Raw genomic sequence first — 22724 nt, 5'->3', positions numbered from 1 at the left:
AATTAAAGCTGAAAGTCTGCAGTTAAAGCACATGTAGCAAGGTTTCCCCTTATACAAGTCGTAAAAGACTGCTGCTGGACATTTTAAGGAACTCGGCTCCATCTAGTGGCCAAACTGCCACACTGCAGCTTAGTGATTTTCATCAGAAGTTTCTAGTGGCCAAACTGCCACACTGCAGCTTGGTGATATTCATCAGACGTTCTTTTATACTACGATACCCACAATTCAGTTGGAATACCAGGGTGCATTGCCTCACCGCACAGCCTTTTGGGGGAGGCTTTATAAAGGAAGGGAGGAGCCAGGCTCTGTCTCTTGTCTCCTCACACAACTCCTAGAAGGAAACAAGTGCTGTGGGCTGATGCTGCGGACTAGGCCTGAAGCCTGGGCCTGAAGTGGCTGAGTGGAAGTATTTCATCTTCAGTAAAAGAGCCTTCCCAGAGAACCCATTGATGCTCTGCAGTGACTGGTGCCGCCCAGCGTCAACACCCGGCGAGGTTGGTGACCGGGACTGGAGACTGTTGTAGCAGCGGAAAGCACCTAGGAACAAGACTGGTTGGTGAGAAGGGCACCTGCCCACAAATTGATTCCCTGTTGGGAGAAAGTGTCTCCAGGTGGTACTATATCAGTAGCTGATGTTCTGTCACATACTTGAGGCCTAGTGTACCTTCACAGAAATCACCAAGTGAGTACCAGTGTATAAAACGCCAGGATACAACACTTGCAACGCTAGTGAGCCGCCGATCCCTGTGTGACAAGACATTAGGTGCATGTTTGGAGCCTTTAACTTTACTGTGTCCCTCCTAGAACTGCCTATTACCTCTCTTGGATTATAAATTGATGTGCACCAACATTTGCTAGCGAAGACATCCATCCGGGAAAAGAAACTGTGTGTGTGGGGTCCGTATAAGTCTGGCCTATATGGTAAAGTGATTGGACGTGTACAGAGAGTAACTTTAAGGGAAGGGCTCCTGTGTGTCATTTAACTACACAAGTAGATCTGTGTAGCTGTATTAATTACATGACTTACCAATTTTATTAAATTCCAGTTCATTAGATGTCTCCTGCAGTATGTTGTGAAGTCCATCTGTATTCTAATGTATGCTGTTCTCATTGCACCCCAGTGAAGTTGTTTTAGCTAAACGTAAACTTTGGTGTCGCACCTGGGCCACAGGGAGCTACTGGAGAAAGGTAACCAGATATTTATTCTCATTTAAAGTGATATCTGCCAAATTTTGCTCCTTAATAGTCCTCTGGTGTTATTAACTCATATTGTGTCAGTTGTGCCTAGAGAGGGTTCGAGCCACGTTTGAGGGTTGGTAGGCAGGACGTAGACCCAAAAACTTAACTAGCCGCTCCCTCGGGGGTGGTGCTACACGTGGGGGCTCGTCCGGGATATCTACGGTCCTGCAACAGTCCCTCTCAGTGATAAAATCCCTGTTCGCACAGAAATGGACCCTGCCGCTGCAGCCCGGTGGTGCAGAGAAGAAAACGTCTTTATCGGCCATGGTCTGGTGATTGTAATCAAAGGAGAGAACTGGACAGAGGAACAACTACTCTCAGTTCTGAGAACATACTCCAAGGACAGGAAACTTTGGGTGATGGACATGAGGACAGATACCACCAATCAACACACCTACGCATTGTGTGAATGGAAGAAGGGGGTCCCAGATCACTTCAAGGGCACCAGCATAAAAACTATAGATCAAGTAGAGTTATTCCTGATACATCCAGAAGGTTCAGAGGAAGACCCTATACCCACTACTACAGGGGGACTGAGCACAGAAGAAAGTGCCAAAAAGGAGGGATTCAGTGCACCACCTTTGACTACCCTTAGCTCAGAACTATGCGCTGTCCTGGGGGAAATAGTAGCCAAATGTAACAAGGATCATCCAAACTATCTGATGGCTGGATACAGGAAGCTCAGGACTTTTTCTGGGAAGCAACCTGTACCTTCAGTGGAAGATGGATTCGAGGAGTGGCTAGATAACGCTACTCAGGCCTTGGAGGAGTGGGAGATACCAGAACAGCATAAGAAGCAGCGAATTACAGAGAGTTTGAAGGGGCCTGCATTGGAGGCCGTACGCAACCTCAAGCTAAGCAAGAAGGATTGTACTGCACAAGACTATCTGGATATTCTACAAGATGTGTTTGGCCAGACAGAAAAGGTTACTGAACTTCTTTACCAACTGGAGCACTGTTACCAGAAGGAAGGAGAAAAACTGTCTGAATTCATTGGGCATCTGGATAGGATCATACATCAGATTATGTTAAAAAAAGGGTTGGATCCCCGGAAGGTGGATGAGACTCGAGCACAAAAGGTGCTGAGGGGAGCTCAACCTCTAGACCCTATTGCTATACTGTTGCGAACTCGCCAGGACGGTGGCATCCTGGAGTACCCTGATCTGATCAGGATGGTCCGGGAAGAAGAGGTCATGTTGGATAACAAAAGGAAGAGCCAAGAACGGGAAACAACCGCCTGAGTTAGAGTGATAAGTGCGGAAGAAGGCGACTCACAAGTTGAGCTCTTAAAGACTCAGGTGTCACAGCTAATAGAAATGGTATCCATCCTGAACAGTCAGGCATCTGCTCTATCTAATAGAAACACAGAAGAGAAGCCTGCTAAACACCCTAGTTCCAGTGTTGAACCAGAACAGAAACCTAGGAGGCCAATAACCTGTTTCAATTGTGGAGGGGTAGGGCATGTCAGAGGAGTATGTCCCAGTCCAGAGGAGGCTGCCTTCAAACACCACAAGCCGGCAGAAAACTTCAGAGGGCTCCGGTGAAGGAGTCAACCGGGCGCCCAACTGTTTTAATGGACTCCAAGAGATCCCTTAAATTTAAGAGCCACAGTCAGGGAGTAAGGCCCTCTTTAAATGCCTCTCATTCCACGACTTGGGCCGATAAGAGGCGGGGAATCAATGCACACCAGGCCCAGGAGGAGATGAGGCCCAGTAGAAACTCAAAATGGAAAGGAGTACGGGTGCAGGTAGCTGAGCCCGGCAGAAGGGCTACTCCAAAAGAATTTCCTGTCAAGCTAGTGGGGCCCCTGTAGTCTCAATCCAAGTGGAAGGAATTTATACAAAGGCTTTACTGGACACAGGAGCCCAGGTGACTCTCCTGTAAAGGGATTTCTACGATAGACACCTCAAACATCTGCCCCTGCAGAGGCTGGAAGACCTGGAGATATGGGGTATTGGAACACAAAGTTTTCCCTATGACGGGTATTTGCCAATCAAATTAACTTTTGACCCCTCCTTGGCCGGCAAAGCTGAAACCTTCGATACTTTAGCAGTGGTATGCCCTCGCCCACCAGGGGCCAATAAGAGTTCCCTCATTATAGGGACCAACACTGACCTAGTCAGGCGATTGCTGACACAACTAGTCCAGGGACAGGATGCCCCAACTCTGAAAGTTCATCCCATGTTAAGGAAGGCCTATCAACGTCTAGGACTGGAACAGAAGGCCCCTGCCGAAGGAGTTGGAAAGATCTGGAAGCTGGATAAAACAGATAAGGTGTTGCAGCCGGGAGAGGTGACCTGCTTGAGGGCTTCTGTCAAGCTCACTTGGAAGCAGCCAGGCCCTTTCATGGTTCTTGAATCAGGCCCATCGGAGGCACAGAAAGGGATAGAAGTGATCCCCGAAGTGATCCCATTGAAGGCATTACAGAAAAGTCATGGGAAGGTTTTGGTGAGTGTCAGAAATACTGCTACTACTCCGGTGAAGGTGCCGGCCAGGGTGCTGTTGGGCCAGGTGAACCCGGCCACCCCAGTTGCCCCATCGGATTTGAAGAGGGAAGACGGGGGCTAAATCACCATAGAGGAGCTCTGCTCTGGAAATACGGCCCTCCCACCGGAATGGAAGAAGAGAGCCAGGGCCCAACTGATTCGATGGAAAGAAATATTCTCTAGAGATGAATTCGATGTGGGGTGTGCAAAGAGTGCCACCCATAATATCCGCCTACATGAAGATAAACCCTTTCGGGAGAGATTCCGACGGGTTCCCTTGGGTGACTTAGAAGATCTACGGGAGCAGTTGGGGGAATTCAAGAGAACAGGGATTATTCGAGAATTCAGGAGCCCGTACGCTTCTCCAATAGTGGTAGTCCGGAAGAAAACTGGGTCCCTGAGGCTCTGTATCGACTACCGAACACTGAACAGAAGGACTATTCCAGACTAGTATACCACCCCCCGGATTGAAGACGTCTTACAAAGTTTGTCAGGGGCCAAGTGGTTCAGTGTGATGGACTTGAAGAGCGGATACTACCAGATCCCCATGAACCCTGAGGATAGGGAGAAGACAGCCTTCATCACCCCCGTGGGGTTCTTTGAGTTTAACCTCATGCCTCAAGGGTTGTCAGGAGCCCCAGCCACCTTCCAAAGACTGATGGAGAGAACTGTTGGAGATATGAACCTGATAGAGGTACTGGTATACTTGGACGATATTATTGTGTTCGGCAGAACCCTAGAAGAGCATGAAGAGAGGTTGGAAAAGGTCCTAAAGAGGTTATATGAAGAAGGCCTGAAACTTTCTCCGGAGAAGTGCCAGTTTTACCAGTCCTCGGTCCATTACCTGGGTCACATTGTGTCTGCAGAACCAGAACCAGTGAAACTGTAATGTTCTGGTACCTCTGGTACCCTTTATTCCACTTTCCAAGTCAGTGTATGCGTCCCACCATTCTCTTCTGGTAGGTGCGCATACACCTTTAAGACCGATGCTGTCATCACTGAGCGCCGCAGAGCGGCTATTTCAACCGCCGGCGTTCTCACTCACATGTTCGTTCAACCTGCCTTGAAGCTCACATGCTCACAAGCGTACCTCGCTGTCGGAACCTCGCTACTGATCCCTGTATCCCGCTACCGGATCACTCGCTCATACCGAACCTCTCTACTACTGCTTGCTATTAGTGATAAGTACCCCGCAGGGGAATCCTCCATAAGCCTTCCTACTAAGCTTACACTATCTAGCTCTGCATATTAAGGACTGTTACTATCATCTGCACTGTTGTTTAGATTGCTAGCTCTTGAGCCTACTAACATCTATCCTTGCACTGGGTTTGTCTCTCCTGTATGTCATCTGCTATCCTACCACCTACTACCATACATGATTGCTAACCTATCTGCATCCTACCTGCTACCATCTAGACTCTCATGAACATTTCTCTCAAGTGCTGTTCACCTATTGTCACTGTTCATACCTGTCTCTTTAGTTCATCACCACTATACTGCTATATACACCTATCACTCCAGGAACATCTTATTGAGTGTGTATATTTGTATGCTGAATCAGACAGACCACAGTGATGAGTCTTGGGAGTTGGAATTGATATTTCAACGTATCTCTACATGACTACTGAGTGGAGTTTTTCTGCAGCTGCAAATCCATCTTGTTTCAGAAAACGCAGGAGCGTTACAGATTGAACGAACCACAAATGGATTCAGCAGATTTACCCACTCAAGTGACACAATTAAAACAACAAGTGACTGCGTTAATACACGCTCTTACTGAATTAAAAGAAGACAATCAGGCTCTGAAGCAGCAGGTAACCCGTCTATCACAACTTGCCGCTGCTCAGCCCCCTGAACCCAAAATAAATCCTCCTCTAGTGTTTACAGGTGATCGCAAAAAATTTAGTGAATTCAAAAACGCCTGTCAGTTACTTTTCTTGCTAAAACCTCGTACCTACCTTAATGATCATATCAAAGTCTGTACTATTATTTCATACCTAACGGGTGATCCACGGGCCTGGGCAGACTCTCTCTTTGAGAAAAATGATCAGCTTCTCAACTCCTATGCTTTATTCCTAGTGGAACTCGCTAGTCTATATGATGACCCCAATAGGCAGAGTACTGCCGATGTTCAATTGAGGTCCTTGAAACAAGGTAGGAGACCTGTAGAAGACTTTGTAGCAGAGTTCAAAAGATGGACCCTTGATTCAGGGTGGAATGATACATCTCTGAGAACTCAATTTAGACTCGGCCTATCAGAAGCCGTTAAAGACGAGCTCGCCCGAGCAGATTTACCGGACACCCTGGATGCTTTGATACAACTCAGTATCAACATAGACAGGAGGCTGCGAGAAAGAAAGGCTGAAAAAATGGGAATGGCATTGTCCAGTCCTTCTCGGATTTCGGCCGTTGACCCTACCCCTATGGAGGTAGGAACCATACGCCCACCTTTATCAACTACTGAAAGAGCCAGGAGACGATCCAGTAATCTTTGCTTGTACTGCGCATCCCCGGATCACATGATAAGCGTCTGTCCCCTTGTCCGCAAAAAAGAGGGTGAGTGTTCACATGTCCTCCTAGGGGGATTGACAACTTCATTTACTAACCCTTATCTTTTTGTTCGTTTGACATTGCAGTGGGACCAGACTAGGATTACCACTAAGGCCATGATCGACACAGGATCTTGCGGAAATTATATCGATATACGTTTTGCTACTTTAAATAAAGTACCTATTATTTCAAAACCTAAGCCTGTCTCTGTGAGTCTTATTAACGGTATTCCGTTATCTTCTGGCCCAATCACTAATCAGACACAAGCACTCCTAGTCACCATTAACGAGTCTCATACGGAGACCACTACCTTCGACCTATTATCTTCGCCCCACTTTCCCATTGTTTTGGGACTTCCGTGGTTACACACACATCAACCAACCATAGATTGGAAGAAACGGACCCTAACCTTCCTCTCTTACTATTGCGAGAGTACGTGTAACCTCCCGTCTTATGGAAAGATCCTGTCTGTGGTGTCAGATGAGATTGCACCACTATGCTATCAGGATCTTTCCGAAGTTTTTCTTGAGAAAAATGCTCAAGTACTGCCTCCCCATAGGGATTATGATTGCACTATTGATCTACTCCCAAATAGTAAACTGCCTTTTGGTCATGTTTATCCTCTTTCGCAGGATGAACTTTCCCATCTCAAGGAATACTTGGATGAGAATTTGACAAAAGGTTTTATTAGACCTTCCACCTCTTCCACAGCTGCTGGACTTTTTTTTGTCCGCAATAAAGACTCAAGTCTCAGGCCTATTATCGACTATAGGCAATTGAACGCCATTACAGTAAAAGATCGCTATCCTTTGCCGCTTATCCCTGAACTCATTGAACAAGTGCGTGGAGCTACCTACTTTTCAAAATTGGACCTGAAAGGGGCATACAATCTAATCCGAATCCGTGATGGAGATGAGTGGAAGACAGCATTCAGAACTCCCGCAGCTTTCCAACGATTCATAAACGATATCTTTAGAGACTTACTTGATGTCTGTGTTGTGGTATATCTGGACGATATACTTATTTATTCACGATCCTTGTCTGAACATATAAAACATGTAAGACTTGTGTTATCCAGATTACTCACACACAATCTATACGTGAAAAAAAAAAATGCTTATTTCATAAAGAAGAAGTATTATTCCTAGGATACATCATATCCAAAACAGGAATCAAGATGGATATGAGTAAGATATCCTGCATTCAGGATTGGCCTATACCAACCACCCGCAAAGCACTACAGCGATTCCTTGGATTTTCAAACTTCTATAGGAAGTTCATCAAGAACTTCTCTGCCATTGTGAGACCTCTTACACAACTCACAAGTATTAAGAAACCATTTAAATGGTCAGATGAAGCAAATGAAGCTTTTCGCTTGTTAAAAACAAACTTTACCTCTGCTCCCATACTACGCCATCCAGACCCATCCCTCCAATACATTCTGGAAGTAGATGCGTCAAATATGGCAGTAGGAGCAGTACTCTCCCAACGACCAACGAATACTTCACCACTCCATCCAGTCGCCTTCTTCTCTAAATCTCTAAGCAGCCCAGAGGTGAATTACCCAGTGGGTGAAAAGGAACTGCTTGCTATAAAACTGGCTCTGGAGAATTGGCGACATCTACTTGAAGGCACCCGATTACCAATACTCATATATACAGATCATAAAAATCTTCAATATCTTCAGACTAACAAAACCCTCTCCCACCGGCAGGTACGACAGTCACTATTCTTCCTAAGATTTAACTTCCTAGTGACCTACACACCTGCAGACAAGAATAAAAAGGCGGATGCGCTATCACGATTAACTGAAGATAATTGCTCCGAAATCCCTTCCGTTCCTATAATACCCTACAAGCGTATTATTGGGGTTGTCCGTTCCTTGAAGGAAGAGATTCTGCACAGTATAGGTTTGGATTCACCTCCACCACAACTAAGTGCTGATGCAGAAGGCTTCCTCTACTACAACGACAAACTCTACATACCCCCTACTATGCGCACCAAGATCTTGGAATTGTCACATGATGTGCCTATGGCAGGACATATGGGTATGACAAAGACCCTTAATTTGCTTACCAGGCAGTTTTGGTGGCCTGATATGAAGACATCTATACAAAAATTTGTCTCTTCATGCAACGTCTGTGCCAGGTCCAAAATTGACACTACAAAACCCTCCGGTCTACTATGCAGTCTACCAATACCCCAGACTCCATGGGAAGTTGTGTCCTTGGACTTTATAGTAGAACTACCACCTTCCAAAGGATTTAATACCATTTTAGTGTCAGTGGACCATCTGACAAAGATGACACATTTCGTTGCTATTCGCAGACTACCTTCGTCCAAACAAACAGCGGAACTACTAATGAAACATGTCTTTAAGTTACATGGAATTCCAAAAACTCTTTTGTCTGACCGTGGATCACAATTCATCTCCAAGTTTTGGCAAGAACTATGTCACATACTACGAATTGAGCGAAAGCTCACTTCTCCCTACCATCCTCAGACCAACGGACAGACTGAAAGAGTCAACCAGTGCATCGAGCAATATTTACGTTGCTACACATCATACCTACAGGATGATTGGGTGGATCTCCTCCCTCTGGCAGAATTTGCCTACAACAACGCAACCCACAGTACGACCAAACAGAGTCCGTTCTACTTGAACTATGGGTTTCATCCCACTATTCTTCCACCACGCATCCTTCCATCAAGTAACCCAGTAGCCTCAGACTATCTTACCCAAATAAAAGACTCTCTGGGTTTACTTAATACTACCATCTCACACGCTCATAGTCAACAAAAAAAGTACTATGACCTTCGTAGAAGACCTTCTCCTCAGTATGCTATTGGGGACCTCGTTTGGCTATCAACAAAAAACTTAAGATTAAAGATCCCTAGCAAAAAGCTTGGGCCTCTATTTTTGGCACCCTTCCCAATCAGGAAACTTATTGGAAAAGCTGCAGTACAGCTCACATTACCAACAGACCTCAAGATACATCCCATCTTCCATGTGTCGCTACTGAAGCCCCATGTTCCTGACCAAGGAATAAGGCCTACCATCCCACCTCCACCTCCTGTACAAGTTGAAGGCGGAGAAGAATATGAGATAAAGGAGATTCTGGATTCTCGTATCCACAGAAGAAGACTCCAATATCTAGTACGATGGAAGAACTATGGGCCCCAAGATGACACCTGGCTGGATACCTCTGATATACATGCCCCTAGACTGATTCGCAATTTTCATGCGAAATACCCAGAAAAACCAGCTCTAGAGGCCTTCAGGAGCCGGCCTTAAGGGGGGGGGGGGGTACTGTAATGTTCTGGTACCTCTGGTACCCTTTATTCCACTTTCCAAGTCAGTGTATGCGTCCCACCATTCTCTTCTGGTAGGTGCGCATACACCTTTAAGACCGATGCTGTCATCACTGAGCGCCGCAGAGCGGCTATTTCAACCGCCGGCGTTCTCACTCACATGTTCGTTCAACCTGCCTTGAAGCTCACATGCTCACAAGCGTACCTCGCTGTCGGAACCTCGCTACTGATCCCTGTATCCCGCTACCGGATCACTCGCTCATACCGAACCTCTCTACTACTGCTTGCTATTAGTGATAAGTACCCCGCAGGGGAATCCTCTATAAACCTTCCTACTAAGCTTACACTATCTAGCTCTGCATATTAAGGACTGTTACTATCATCTGCACTGTTGTTTAGATTGCTAGCTCTTGAGCCTACTAACATCTATCCTTGCACTGGGTTAGTCTCTCCTGTATGTCATCTGCTATCCTACCACCTACTACCATACATGATTGCTAACCTATCTGCATCCTACCTGTTACCATCTAGACTCTCATGAACATTTCTCTCAAGTGCTGTTCACCTATTGTCACTGTTCATACCTGTCTCTTTAGTTCATCACCACTATACTGCTATATACACCTATCACTCCAGGAACATCTTATTGAGTGTGTATATTTGTATGCTGAATCAGACAGACCACAGTGATGAGTCTTGGGAGTTGGAATTGGTATTTCAACGTATCTCTACATGACTACTGAGTGGAGTTTTTCTGCAGCTGCAAATCCATCTTGTTTCAGAAAACGCAGGAGCGTTACAGAAACCCGCCATGGGGCCTAGAAAGCCTAAGGAATCTATTCAGGATCAGTGGACCTCGAAATGTGAGGAAGCCTTCATTCAGTTAAAGAAGAGCCTGACCACTGCCCCTGTGTTGGCCTAAGCAGATCCCTCAAAACCCTACGAACTACATGTTGATGCCAGCAGAGATGGGCTAGGTGGGGTGTTGTACCAGGAGCATGATGGTCACCTGCGGCCCGTTGCTTATGTGAGCAGAAGTCTGATACATTCCGAGAGGAATTACCCCACGCACAAGCTCGAATTACTGGCTTTGAAGTGGGCTGTAGTAGACAAACTGAGAGATTACTTATATGGAGCAGAATTCATAGTCAAAACGGATAATAATCCACTTACCTACCTGCTGACCACTGCCAAACTGGACGCTACAGGACATAGGTGGTTAGCCGCTCTCTCTAGCTTTATGTTCAGTTTAAAATACCGACCAGGAGTTGGGAATAGGGATGCAGACACCCTCTCCAGAAGGTCTCATGCCCCCAACGATCCTACTGAAGAATGGGCCCACTTGACCTCGGAGGGAGTGCGCACCCTTTGTCAGGGAACGGAATTTTGATCCAGTGGAGGAGCAAGAGCCGAAGAGATTGGGGTCTCAGCTGCTGGAGTACCCAGGTGTTATTGCAGGGTGACCCAGGTTGAAGAAGAAGGTTTGCCTAGGCTATCAAAAGGGGACTTGAGGAAGGAACAGTTAAAAGACCCTTTGGGGAAACTTTTGCTGAAGGCCATGGAGACTTAGCGCCCTGAGCTGCTTCTAACAGACTCCCCTCGGGAAGCCGATTGTTGCATAAAGAATGGGACCGGCTACAGATACGCCAAGGGGTGGTCTACCGAAGGGGCCCCTCTGATGATCTGGAAGAGAAGTGGCAACTGTTCCTACCAGCTAAATTCAGGGAAGGAGTCTTGGCTGCTCTCCATGACAATCATGGTCATCTGGGGCCTGAATGGACTTTCCAACTTGTGAGAGACAGGTTTTACTGGCCCTGTATGCGGGGTGAAGTTGAAGGATACTGTCGTTCTTGTGCTCGCTGCATCCAGAGGAAAACTTTGCCACGTCAAGCAGCCCCAATGGGCCATCTGCAAAGTCAGGGGCCTATGGAAATGGTGTGCATTGATTTCCTTTGCCTGGAGCCTGACTTGAGTGGTCAAGGGAATGTCCTTGTGGTAACAGATCATTTCACCAGATACGCCCAGGCGTTTCCAACAAAAGACCAGAAAGCCACAACAGTGGCCAAAGTTGAAGATCTGGAAGATGAAGAGGAGGTACCTGATTGGATGTGGTCATCTCAGTTACCAGAACCCACGACTGCGTACCTGTCTTCATCCAAACTGGTTGAAAGAGGAACCCTTCGGGCAGAAGCTCCTGAATTTGTGCCTTTCCACATGCTTACACAAGAAGTAGCTGATGGTGAAGATCCTGAGGAGGAGGTTGCACCTTTCTCTGAAGAAGAATTAACTGCTTCTGAAACCCCAGAGTCCAATGCGTTGGGACAAGAGGAGGAAGCTCTTGAAGAATCCCCAGGAGCGGCTGGTTCCAGCACTTCTAAGATTGTGACTCCCAAAGAACAGAGGGAAAGAAGAGTCATTCACCCACCCAAAAGACTAACTTACGACCAATTGGGGGAATGCTCCGAAGAAGCTGTCCTTACTTCTAAGAGAACTCTTGATCAGCCTAGTTCTTCCACTGCAGATTTAGTGGAGGACAACCCTAGCTCACCCCCAGGCACATCTGTACAAGCCACTCAAGTGTCGGGGGTTTGTGAACAGAACCACCTTCCCTCCCCCAACAATTGGTGGGAGGTTCCGCTGTCGGCCCTGTGTTATAATGTGCAGTTGTTGGGTTTGAACTCTGCTTCTGATAAGGGACATGGTTTACCATTGTGCATGAGTTAATTGTTTTTTTTCCAATGTACAGTATGTGACAGGATACATACTGTCGTTATCTTTGGGGACCAAAGTTTTCAAGTGGGGGGAGTGTGTAGCGAGGTTTTCCCTTATACAAGTTGTAAAAGACTGCTGCTGGACATTTTAAGGAACTCGCCTCCATCTAGTGGCCAAACTGCCACACTGCAGCTTGGTGATTTTCATCAGAAGTTTCTAGTGGCCAAACTGCCACACTGCAGCTTGGTGATATTCATCAGACGTTCTTTTATACTACGATATCCACAATTCAGTTGGAATACCAGGGTGGATTGCTTCACCGCACAGCCTTTTGGGGGAGGCTTTATAAAGGAAGGGAGGAGCCAGGCTCTGTCTCTTGTCTCCTCACACAACTCCTAGAAGGAAACAAGTGCTGTGGGCTGATGCTGCGGACTAGGCCTGAAGCCTGGGCCTGAAGTGGCTGAGTGGAAGTATTTCATCTTCAGTAAAGGAGCCTTCCCAGAGAACCCATTGATGCTCTGCAGAGACTGGTGCCGCCCAGCGTCAACACCCGGCGAGGTTGGTGACCAGGACTGGAGACTGTTGTAGCAGCGGAAAGCGCCTAGGAACAAGACTGGTTGGTGAGAAGGGCACCTGCCCACAAATTGATTCCCTGTTGGGAGAAAGTGTCTCCAGGTGGTACTATATCAGTAGCTAATGTTCTGTCACATACTTGAGGCCTAGTGTACCTTCACAGAAATCACCGAATGAGTACCAGTGCATAAAACGCCAGGATACAACACTTGCAACGCTAGTGAGCCGCCTATCCCTGTGTGACAAGACATTAGGTGCATGTTTGGAGCCTTTAACTTTACTGTGTCCCTCCTAGAACTGCCTATTACCTCTCTTGGATTATAAATTGATGTGCACCAACATTTGCTAGCGAAGACATCCATCCGGGAAAAGAAACTGTGTGTGTGGGGTCCGTATAAGTCTGGCCTATATGGTAAAGTGATTGGACGTGTACAGAGAGTAACTTTAAGGGAAGGGCTCCTGTGTGTCATTTAACTACACAAGTAGACCTGTGTAGCTGTATTAATTACATGACTTACCAATTTTATTAAATTCCAGTTCATTAGATGTCTCCTGCAGTATGTTGTGAAGTCCATCTGTATTCTAATGTATGCTGTTCTCATTGCACCCCAGTGAAGTTGTTTTAGCTAAACGTAAACTTTGGTGTCGCACCTGGGCCACAGGGAGCTACTGGAGAAAGGTAACCAGATATTTATTTTCATTTAAAGTGATATCTGCCAATTTTTGCTCCTTAATAGTCCTCTGGTGTTATTAACTCATATTGTGTCAGTTGTGCCTAGGGAGGGTTTGAGAATGCTGAAGGGAGGGAAAGCCGCTCAGGTGCAACAGTCAAACCCGGTGCTGGTCGGATCCGCCATCCAGGAACATGCAAATAGTAGTGTGAGACCGCACTCAGGATAGATGAAACCAATAATGTTCTTTATTCCTCAAAAATGGGTAGACAGACAGACAGTGCACAAAAACAGACGTGTCCAGAAGGTTGACGCCAGGGAAGGTTCGAGCTACGTTTGAGGGTTGGTAGGCAGGACGTAGACCCAAAAACTTAACTAGCAGCTCCCTCGGGGGTGGTGCTACACACATCTTATTTGTTTCATTTCAAATCCGTTGTGGTGGTGTATAGAGCCAAAAATATTAGAATTGTGTCGATGCTCCAATATTTATGGACCTGACTGTATGTGTGCAATGGCCACATAAGCTAACAAAGATGTGCTTTTACAGGCTGAAAAAAAAAAAATCTAAACACCTGTATAAGCGAGGTTTTTCTACTCAGTGTACATGAAGCTTTCTCTGCACATTGTATCACTAGTGAGATCATACCTTTAAGGCAGGTTTGAATCTAATTGGTGGTCATAATGATCTTCTTGAGCTACCCAGAGATTTACCCTATGTTCACAACTATGCGCTTTTCGGTGCGTTTTCCCTTTTGCAGAAACGCACTACAGTCCATTTAACATGGTTTCCTATGGTACATGTTCACATTTATGCGTTTTTTAGCTGGTGCATTTTTGGAAAGGGTAGGGGGCTTTTTTCTCGCAGCAGATTGCGTTTTGCGTGTAATAGACTTCAATGGAGTTGCACCAGAAACTTGTTGCATTTTTTATGCGTTTTTGCATTTTGTGTTATTTTTCCTTTACAAAACACTGTATATAGCTGGTTGCTTAGGAGCGACCAGGATGCCAGCCGCCACATTCTTAACAACTGATGAGTCATCAGCAGTCAGCGGGGCTCCCCACTAACAGCTGAATGTAAAAAAAGAGTTGCTGGCAAAAAAGAATTGTGAAATAAATGGTGTATGGCCCCCCTCCCAGATCCATACCACGCCAAAATAAAAAAAAATGTCGGCACTCATCGAAGGCTAACCACTGACTGCCCGCTCCTTCGTCTGACAGTTCTTAAATTGGTAAAGTGCAAGGCCATCTGGTGACTTCACCTATTGGCCCCAACCCTTGTGACATCACCGCCTCAGAATGAGCAGTGATGTCACAATGGGGTGGGTCTACCAGGTGAGGTCACCAGGTGGCCTTGCTCCTTACCTATTTAGGAACTGTCGGATGGAGGTGATTGACGATGGATCTACATCGGGGGACATTATTTTTAGATGCCCGCTCCTTAGCAACCAGCTATATACAGTGATTTTTTTTTTTTAAAAAGGGAAAAAAAAAACATGAAATGCAAAAGGCATGAAAACTGCATGCAAAACGTGGGTTGCTACAGCAAAACGTGCCTTAAAAACGCATCAACCACAACTGCATAGATGAGAACCTAGACTCAAGACAGTGCTCACCAGACTTTTTTCCTAAATAACCTTTCCTGTGGAGGATCTATTCAAAACCTGTAATGATCTTATTTACTTAACTTTACTGCCACAGGGCAGGTTGTCTGCGCAGGATCACGTAAATATACGTGATTTGCATTTCTGTGCCGGCCCAGCTGAGCTGTCATTCGCTACAGCACAAGCCGATCAGCAGGTCCTGGCCAATGATTTATAGCTGGGACCCGCTGATCAGCTGAGCGAATGACAAAAGAGAGCCCTGTGTTGGTAAATAACAAAGGGCTCGCTACAGACAACCGTGATGTGCATATTGCTTAGTAAAAACAGCACGCAGTATACACAGTAAACATAGTTAACCCTTTGATGCCTTGAGATGTTAACCCCTTCCCACCCAGTGTCATTAGTACAGTGACAGTGTATAGTATTATTTCAGCCAACCCACCTTAAATGGCTACAGACTCTTCTGGCCTGCTTCAGAAGATCTTGCAACCCTGGGTACCTATATAAGGAATGCTGCACCAACAAAAATAAAGACATGTGCCAAGCATGGCACATGTGTCAACTTTCCCTGCCATTATTGCACACCACCATTCCTGGCTCAAGCTGGTGTGGCGTGAACCCCCTCTGGGCCTCCAGAGCTGAAAGAATCTCTGCTCCAGTGTGGCTTCTGACCTCTAGACAGACCAGCTAAAGCAATGCATGGGATCTTTTAGTCTGACTCGTTGAATAGCCCCTTGAACCCCTTCGTTGCCGATACCGATATTTTGGCCATCGCATATTGGTATTGGCCGATATGGGCCAATATTTTATACATCCTATGTCAGGGTCCGAGACTAGTCTTCTCCTCCTCCAGTTATTAGGTGGTGATGCTCATGTAAGGGTAAAATTATGTTGTCATGGATATGCAATAATGTCTGGTAGCTTACCTGTTCCTCATGTCTGCATTAAGGGCCAGACTCTTCCTTCTGGCTGCTTTTATCACCTCTACTTCCTGTTCCTGGCCCGCCCAGGTCATCACAGGAAGCCTATATTAACCAGCGCACTGCAGGCCTGCCTTGCTGTTCAACAGTATTAGTTTCCTGTTTCCTGTTTGCCGTGTGCTTGAAACTACTCCTCTGTGTACCGACTTTGGCTTGTCTCTGACTATTCCTGTTTGCCTGTTACCCTGACCTTTGGCCTGTCCCTTGATTACCCTTGTCTGCCTGTTACCCCGACCTCGGCTTACCCTTCACCATTCTGTGTGTCCTGAGTGGCTGCTTCCCTTCACTCCCTACGGAGCGTGACCTGGGGGACCCCAGGGGCCGCGACCTGGGCCCAGCTGCAGCGAAGTCCATCCTCACCACTAGAGGCTCTGGTGAACACCTGCTGGGTCTTAGGCTCCGCGCCCTGGGGAATCTTGGGTTCACGTTCCGGTCCATCCGCAGCAGTCTGCTATAGGGTTCACTACCTTGCGCTGCTCCCCTGCCTCCACAGGGTGCAGTTGTCACCTGGCCACAGGTGACCTGACAGATGTCACATAGCATAATTCAGTTTACAAATGTTATTGAATATGCCACTCACATATGTACAAATTAAAGATATAAGCAATTCCACATTAGCAGATCTGCTGGCAGATCGGTATCTCTCACCCACTTGTCTCAAATGATACCCGCGTGATACCGCTCCGTTCAGCTCTAATTCACGCAAGGGAGCAGAATCCAACAGACAGAAAGGCAGGAGTTGTGGAGCCAGCAGCTTGGACAAACTGGAATTTAAACGCTGGGCATGTAGGTCGCAGTGACTGTATTTTTTTTTCCGCTGCAGCATCCGGGGCAGAGATATTTGCCTGCTATACTTTACAGCTGGTGGTGTTCTGCCTTGTCAAGCATGTGGTACCCAAATGGCTGGTGTTTTTGTCATGCTTGATCTGCTTGAGGCAAAGTTTGCAAATTGCAACAGAACGATCAGCAGAAAATGTGCTAAAAAAGACCCAGACAGCTGAGCTGTGGGAAGTGGGCCGGGAGATTACAGCTCCACAATCTGATGGAATAGGGTGACTGCTCTCTCCTCTTCCATGATGGATGCCTCTGAAGGACATCCTGCCTCGTTAGGGTTGTGCCTCACCCTCACTTTCCTCCTCTGCTTTAATCGGCACCCAAGTCGCATTAGTAACCTCATCATAAGCATCCCCTCCTTCCTCGTCATCATTACTGGAGCCAACTTGGCAATACGCTGCGGCTGGGGAAACATGACTGCCAATGTGTTGTTTATCAGTGTTCTTTCCTCTCTGTAGGCTCATGTTCCTACCTTCCTTAACCTCAAAGTCAGAACCAACAACAGAAACAAGTAATGCCTGTGCAACGTCAAGGAGCAAGTGGTGGGGCTATAGCAGGAGTAGCTGTGGACAAGGAGGCAGAATAAGCCACTCTGACAGCTGGTGGACTGCGCACTCTGGTGGACTGCGCACTAGTCTCTGCTTGGGTGATAGAGGATGAGGAGGATGAAGATGATTTTGTAAGCCAATCCACCACCTCCTCTGAAATTTGTGGCGGGATAGCACGGGCAAGATCATCAAACAAAAAAAATGGTGCCCTGCCTGAGGAAAGACCATGCCCACCTTTGCCTGTGGACAAATATGCTGCTGGCCCCCTCACATTGTCATGGGAACGTTTGTCTCTCCTTGTTGGCCTCCCAAACATGATGGGGGGGGGCTTATTTCTGAAATGTAATAAAGTAAATAAAATAAATGTGTAATTAGATCCACTTTATCCAGGGGGAAAGTGGTGTTTTGTGCACTTTAACTTGAGGACTGCTGCTGACAGAAATGACACTTCAATATACTGCAGTAAAAGTGCACTAACGCACTACAGCATACTGCAGTAAAAGTGCACTGATGCACTTCAATATACTGCAGTAAAATAACACTGATGCACAACAATATACTGCTGTAAAACTGCACTGATGCACTTCAATATACTGCAGTAAAACTGCACTGACACACTACAATATACTGCAGTAAAACTGCACAAACACACGGCAGTATACTGCAGTAAAACTGCACTAACGCATTCCAATATACTGCAGTAAAACTGCACTGACGTACTTCAATATACTGCAGTAAAACTGCACTGACGCACTTCAATATACTGCAGTAAAACTGCACTGACACACTACAATATACTACAGTAAAAGTGCACTGACGCACTCCAATATACTGCAGTAAAAGTGCACTGACGCACTCCAATATACTGCAGTAAAACTGCACTGACGCACAAGAGCGACAATTGGATTAACATCTGTGTTCCTAAATAGGGGGAACACAGGAGCCCTGTGATGATAACTGACAGAACGGCCGGCCCAGCAGATCATCTTCCCCTCTCGCGACGTATGGGTACGGCGATTCGCGCAGCAGAGCCAGCCTGCTGCAGTATATCTGCAGCGGGGCGGTTGGCAAGTGGTTAAGGAGATGCAGAAACTGGTCAGTAGCTCCATGGACCTATTTAGAAGTAAAAGGGAGTATACCACCTTTAACAAAGATATTTAAAAAAAAATTCTACATTTCTTGTATTTCAGCATTTATTCAGTTGCCCTTGAGATTACAATAACATATCAGAAAACAACAACAGGAAATAGGAAGAAGCACAGAGGTAATTTAGATGTTCTTTTTCTTCCATTTGTGTAAATGGAACAGCCACATTATTTAATCTGAGTCAGGTTATTGTGCTTTCAAACGGTCCTGGCTGGCAATCAATCTGCTTTCCGCTGCTAAATGCGTACACATTGTGGGAGGAGCAGCCAAGGGTTCAACATCACTAGAGACAGAAGGAAACATAAGATCAATGCAATGTACAACAAACAAGCAAAGCCTCCAGACAAACAAAGTACCACTGGGACAGGCTGGGATATCAGGAGTTATTTGCAGATTTCAGTACCTCTGACATGGCAAGGTCATCAAACCGAAAGCAAGAAATCTTCAAAATTGTAAGTCCATTTATTTATTACTGAAGGCTTGGGAAGGCTCAGATATGCCTTTACTATTCTTGTCTAATAACTAGGATATGCTATTTATAAAACAGCTTTCCCATCATGAAACACGATCCAAATACATTTTGTTGTATTATTATATGCTGTGGGGTTGATTTAGTAAAGGCAAATTCACTGTGCACAACAAGTGCAGTTGGAGGTGCACTACAAGTGCACTTGGAAGTGCAGTCTCTGTAGATCTAATGGGAAGATCTGAAATGAGGGGGCGTTCTGCTGATTTCTATCATCCAATCATGTGCAAGCAAAAATGCTGTTTTTGAATTTGCATGTCCCCTTGTTTGCATGCCCCCCTCAGATCTACAGCAAATGCACCTCCAAGTGCACTTGCAGTGTCCAGTGGAGTTGCCTTTAGTAAATAAACCCCAATATGTTACATACTAATAATTCTATATTATGATCATTCTATATGAAGAACATATTTCTTTGAGAATAAATTTGCTTTCTTTCATACAAAGTTTTTTACTGCCAGGTTTATGTAGAGAAATGGACATTTAAATTCAAACTGCTCTGTCCATAAATTTATTTGAATAAATAGAAACACTATTTTTAATGCACAGCTTAATTTTAGTTAAGGTGGTATTAAACCCAAAACCAAAAATGTCATATACAGTATTGCAGCTTACCAATCATTGGATGTGATGGCTACATTCGTTTTCTTTTGTTTTTCCTTTGCAATGAGGGGCACTTGTGTGGGCTTGATCCTGAGCCAGGCTGTGTGCGACTTTTGACACTCACAGCACAGCCCTGTCCTATCCCCCACTCCCTCCTCACAAGATTTGATTGACAGCAGCAGGAATGGCTCATGGCTTATGCTGCTGCCCCCATGTTCTGTGCATAGAGAGAGAGAGGGACAGAGAGAGAAAGAGAGAGAGAGAGCAGTGCCACTGCTCTCAGGCACAGCACTGGATCGAGATCAGACTCAAGTAAATATTTAGGGGGGATGGAAGAGATGACCATGGAATGTTTTTTACCTTAATGCAGAGAAAACCCCTAAGCCTTTTAAAGAGGTTGTAAACTCGTTCAAAAAAATTTTTTTTTTTTTACAACCTGCAAGAGAAAGACATAATGAGCTAGTATGCATTGCATACTAGCTCATTATGAAATACTTACCTTAGAACGAGCCCCCGCCGTGCCGCTCTCTTACCTGTATGACGAGCGACATGTTCAGTCGCCCGTCTTCCGGGATCGCGGCATCCGGCCATCTGATTGGCCGGAGCCGCGGTGACGTCACTCCCGCGCACGCGCGCGTGAGCCGACGGTCACGGCACGGGGCTCTGAAGGAACGGCACGATCAGCCGTTCCTTCAGAGAGCATGCGCCAGTGACGTCACTGGCTGCATTAAAGGTTAATATCTCCTAAACCGTACATGTTTAGGAGATATTTACAGTACCTATAGGTAAGCCTTATCATAGGCTTACCTATAGGTACAACTTCCTGAGGAGAGTTTACTTCCTCTTTAAGGCCTCAAATTAAACCTGTGCTTTGATCTTGCATTTTAATGCCCCAACCCCATCAGCCCATGCACACACCTATAAGACAGGCTGCAGACAAAAGAAACAGGTCCAATACTATTTTTTTTTTTTGGTTTTTCATAGTTATCCTCTCCCACTTTCACCCGGATCGACTAGGCAATCCAAGTGGAAGTTTGGCCCTATCTCTCTGCCTTCAGCGTCTTGGGACACAGGTCCCAGAAGGCAGCAGGACCATTCACATAGTGCTGCCCTCTAATGCGTGATGGGAGATCAGCTGTGAAGCCGCAAGGAATCACAGCCGGCTTCCCACTGTTAGCATGGCAGCTCCAGGGGACTGCAAGACCTGCAAAGAACTAGCAAGGGTGAGGACAGCGCTGGTTTCCTGAAAAGATGAGCATCCTTTTATTAAAAGTCAGCAGCTACAGTACGTAAAAAAAAAAATAAAAAAAATGAAAAGGACCATGTTTTATGTAAATATATATTATGCATACTGGAGCTGCCTAACTTTCATGTTGAATCTATTTTTACATATTTACCAATATGTTCACTAACTAAGTGATTCGTTGCTCACCTTAGAGTTGTACTCTAGGGTTGTTTCCACAAATTTTGGGGGTGTCCATTCCTTCTGTTGCATTTACCATAATGTATAAGTACCTGTAATAAATAAAAAAATAAATAAATAAATAATAATAATAATGATAATGTGAAATAGATGAAAAAATACAATAGGGGAAAAAAGGGATTTCAATTGGCTGTGCTCACCTTAGTTGTACTCTAGGATTGTACCCACCAATTTTGGGGATGTCCATTCCTTCTGTTGCATTTACCATAATATATAAGTACCTGTAATAAATAAATAATAATAATAATAATATGAAATGGATAACAAAAAAATACAATAGGCAAAAAAGGGATCTCAAATGGCTGTGGGAGCTGAGGAGGCCTAGGAAGGCAAGCACAGAGATCTCAATATTGGAGTGATGTATCATGTGAGAGATATAGGTAAACATTGTTCTTACATTTACCAAAAATATATAACAGGTTTGTGTGATCTGAGACTTAAAGTGGTTGTAAACCTCAGACATAAATTATGAACTAAATACATCCCTCTACACCAGTGTTTCTCAACCTTTTTCCAGTCGAGGCACACCCCAGAAATTATGGACAGTCTTGAGGCACGCTTTAACCACTTTACCACTGGAGGATTTTGCTGTCTTACATCTGGGCCACTTTTTGCGATTCGGCGCTGTGCGAATTCAACTGACAATTGCGCAGTCGCGCGACACCGTACCCAAACGAAATTTACGTCCTTTTTTTCCCCACAAAAAGAGCTTTCTTTTGGTGGTATTTGATCACCTGTGGAATCTTTACTTTTTGCGCTACAAACAAAAAAATAGCGTTTATTTTGAAAAAATAATATTTTTAACATTTTTTTATATGAAATTCCCCCCCAAAAAAATTTAAAAATCAAATTTTTTTTAATTTTTGACCAATTTATTTTCTGCTACCTATGTTTGGTAAAAAAAATCACAATAAGCGTATTTAGATTGGTTTGCGCAAAAGTTATTGCGTTTACTAACAAAGGGAAAGATTTCTGTCATTTTTGGTGTTTTTTTTTTAACGCGTAATGGCGGCGATCTTCGATTTTTTTTGCGGGACTTTGACATTGCGGCGGACAGATCGGACCCTTGACTGACATTTTTGACACTTTTGGGGGTACCAGTGACATTACTGCAGTAATCAGTGCTATATATATGCACTGTTACTGTAAAAATGACACTGGCAGGGAAGGGGTTAATTTTATTGGAGAGGGAGGGGTTAATGTATGCCTGGTGCTTACTAACGTGTGGGGGGGGGTGACTGAGTGACATAAGGACAGATCGCATGTTCAGCTATGCTGAACACTGCAATCTGTCACTCCTTGTCACTGAGGAGATCCGCCCGCTTTGTTTACACAAGCGGGCGGATCTCCAAACTAGATTCCCCGACGATCTGGGAAGAGCAGCGGCGATCGCCACAGCTCCTCCCCTGGCCCGACTCCCGCTGTGACTGAAAACAGCGGGAGCGAGCCTCCGGCGGCGCGCG

At 45.5% G+C, this 22724-nt stretch overlaps 1 protein-coding gene across 1 annotated transcript in view; it reads left to right on the top strand.

Moving 5' to 3' along the window:
• The first annotated feature begins 18930 nt into the window (after positions 1-18930).
• TRAPPC3L (trafficking protein particle complex subunit 3L) overlaps positions 18931-22724 on the top strand; it is a 132819-nt gene continuing 129025 nt past the window's right edge. Inside the window, exon 1 of the mRNA XM_082251701.1 lies at positions 18931-19104. Within this exon, the coding sequence (XP_082107827.1) occupies positions 19063-19104 (42 nt within the window). The 5' untranslated portion in view covers positions 18931-19062. The remainder of the gene's footprint in view (positions 19105-22724) is intronic.

This window comes from Pelophylax lessonae (assembly GCF_965119305.1).
Source record: "Pelophylax lessonae genome assembly, chromosome: 3".
Lineage (NCBI taxonomy): Eukaryota > Metazoa > Chordata > Amphibia > Anura > Ranidae > Pelophylax > Pelophylax lessonae.
This window is presented reverse-complemented; position numbering and strand designations above follow the sequence as displayed.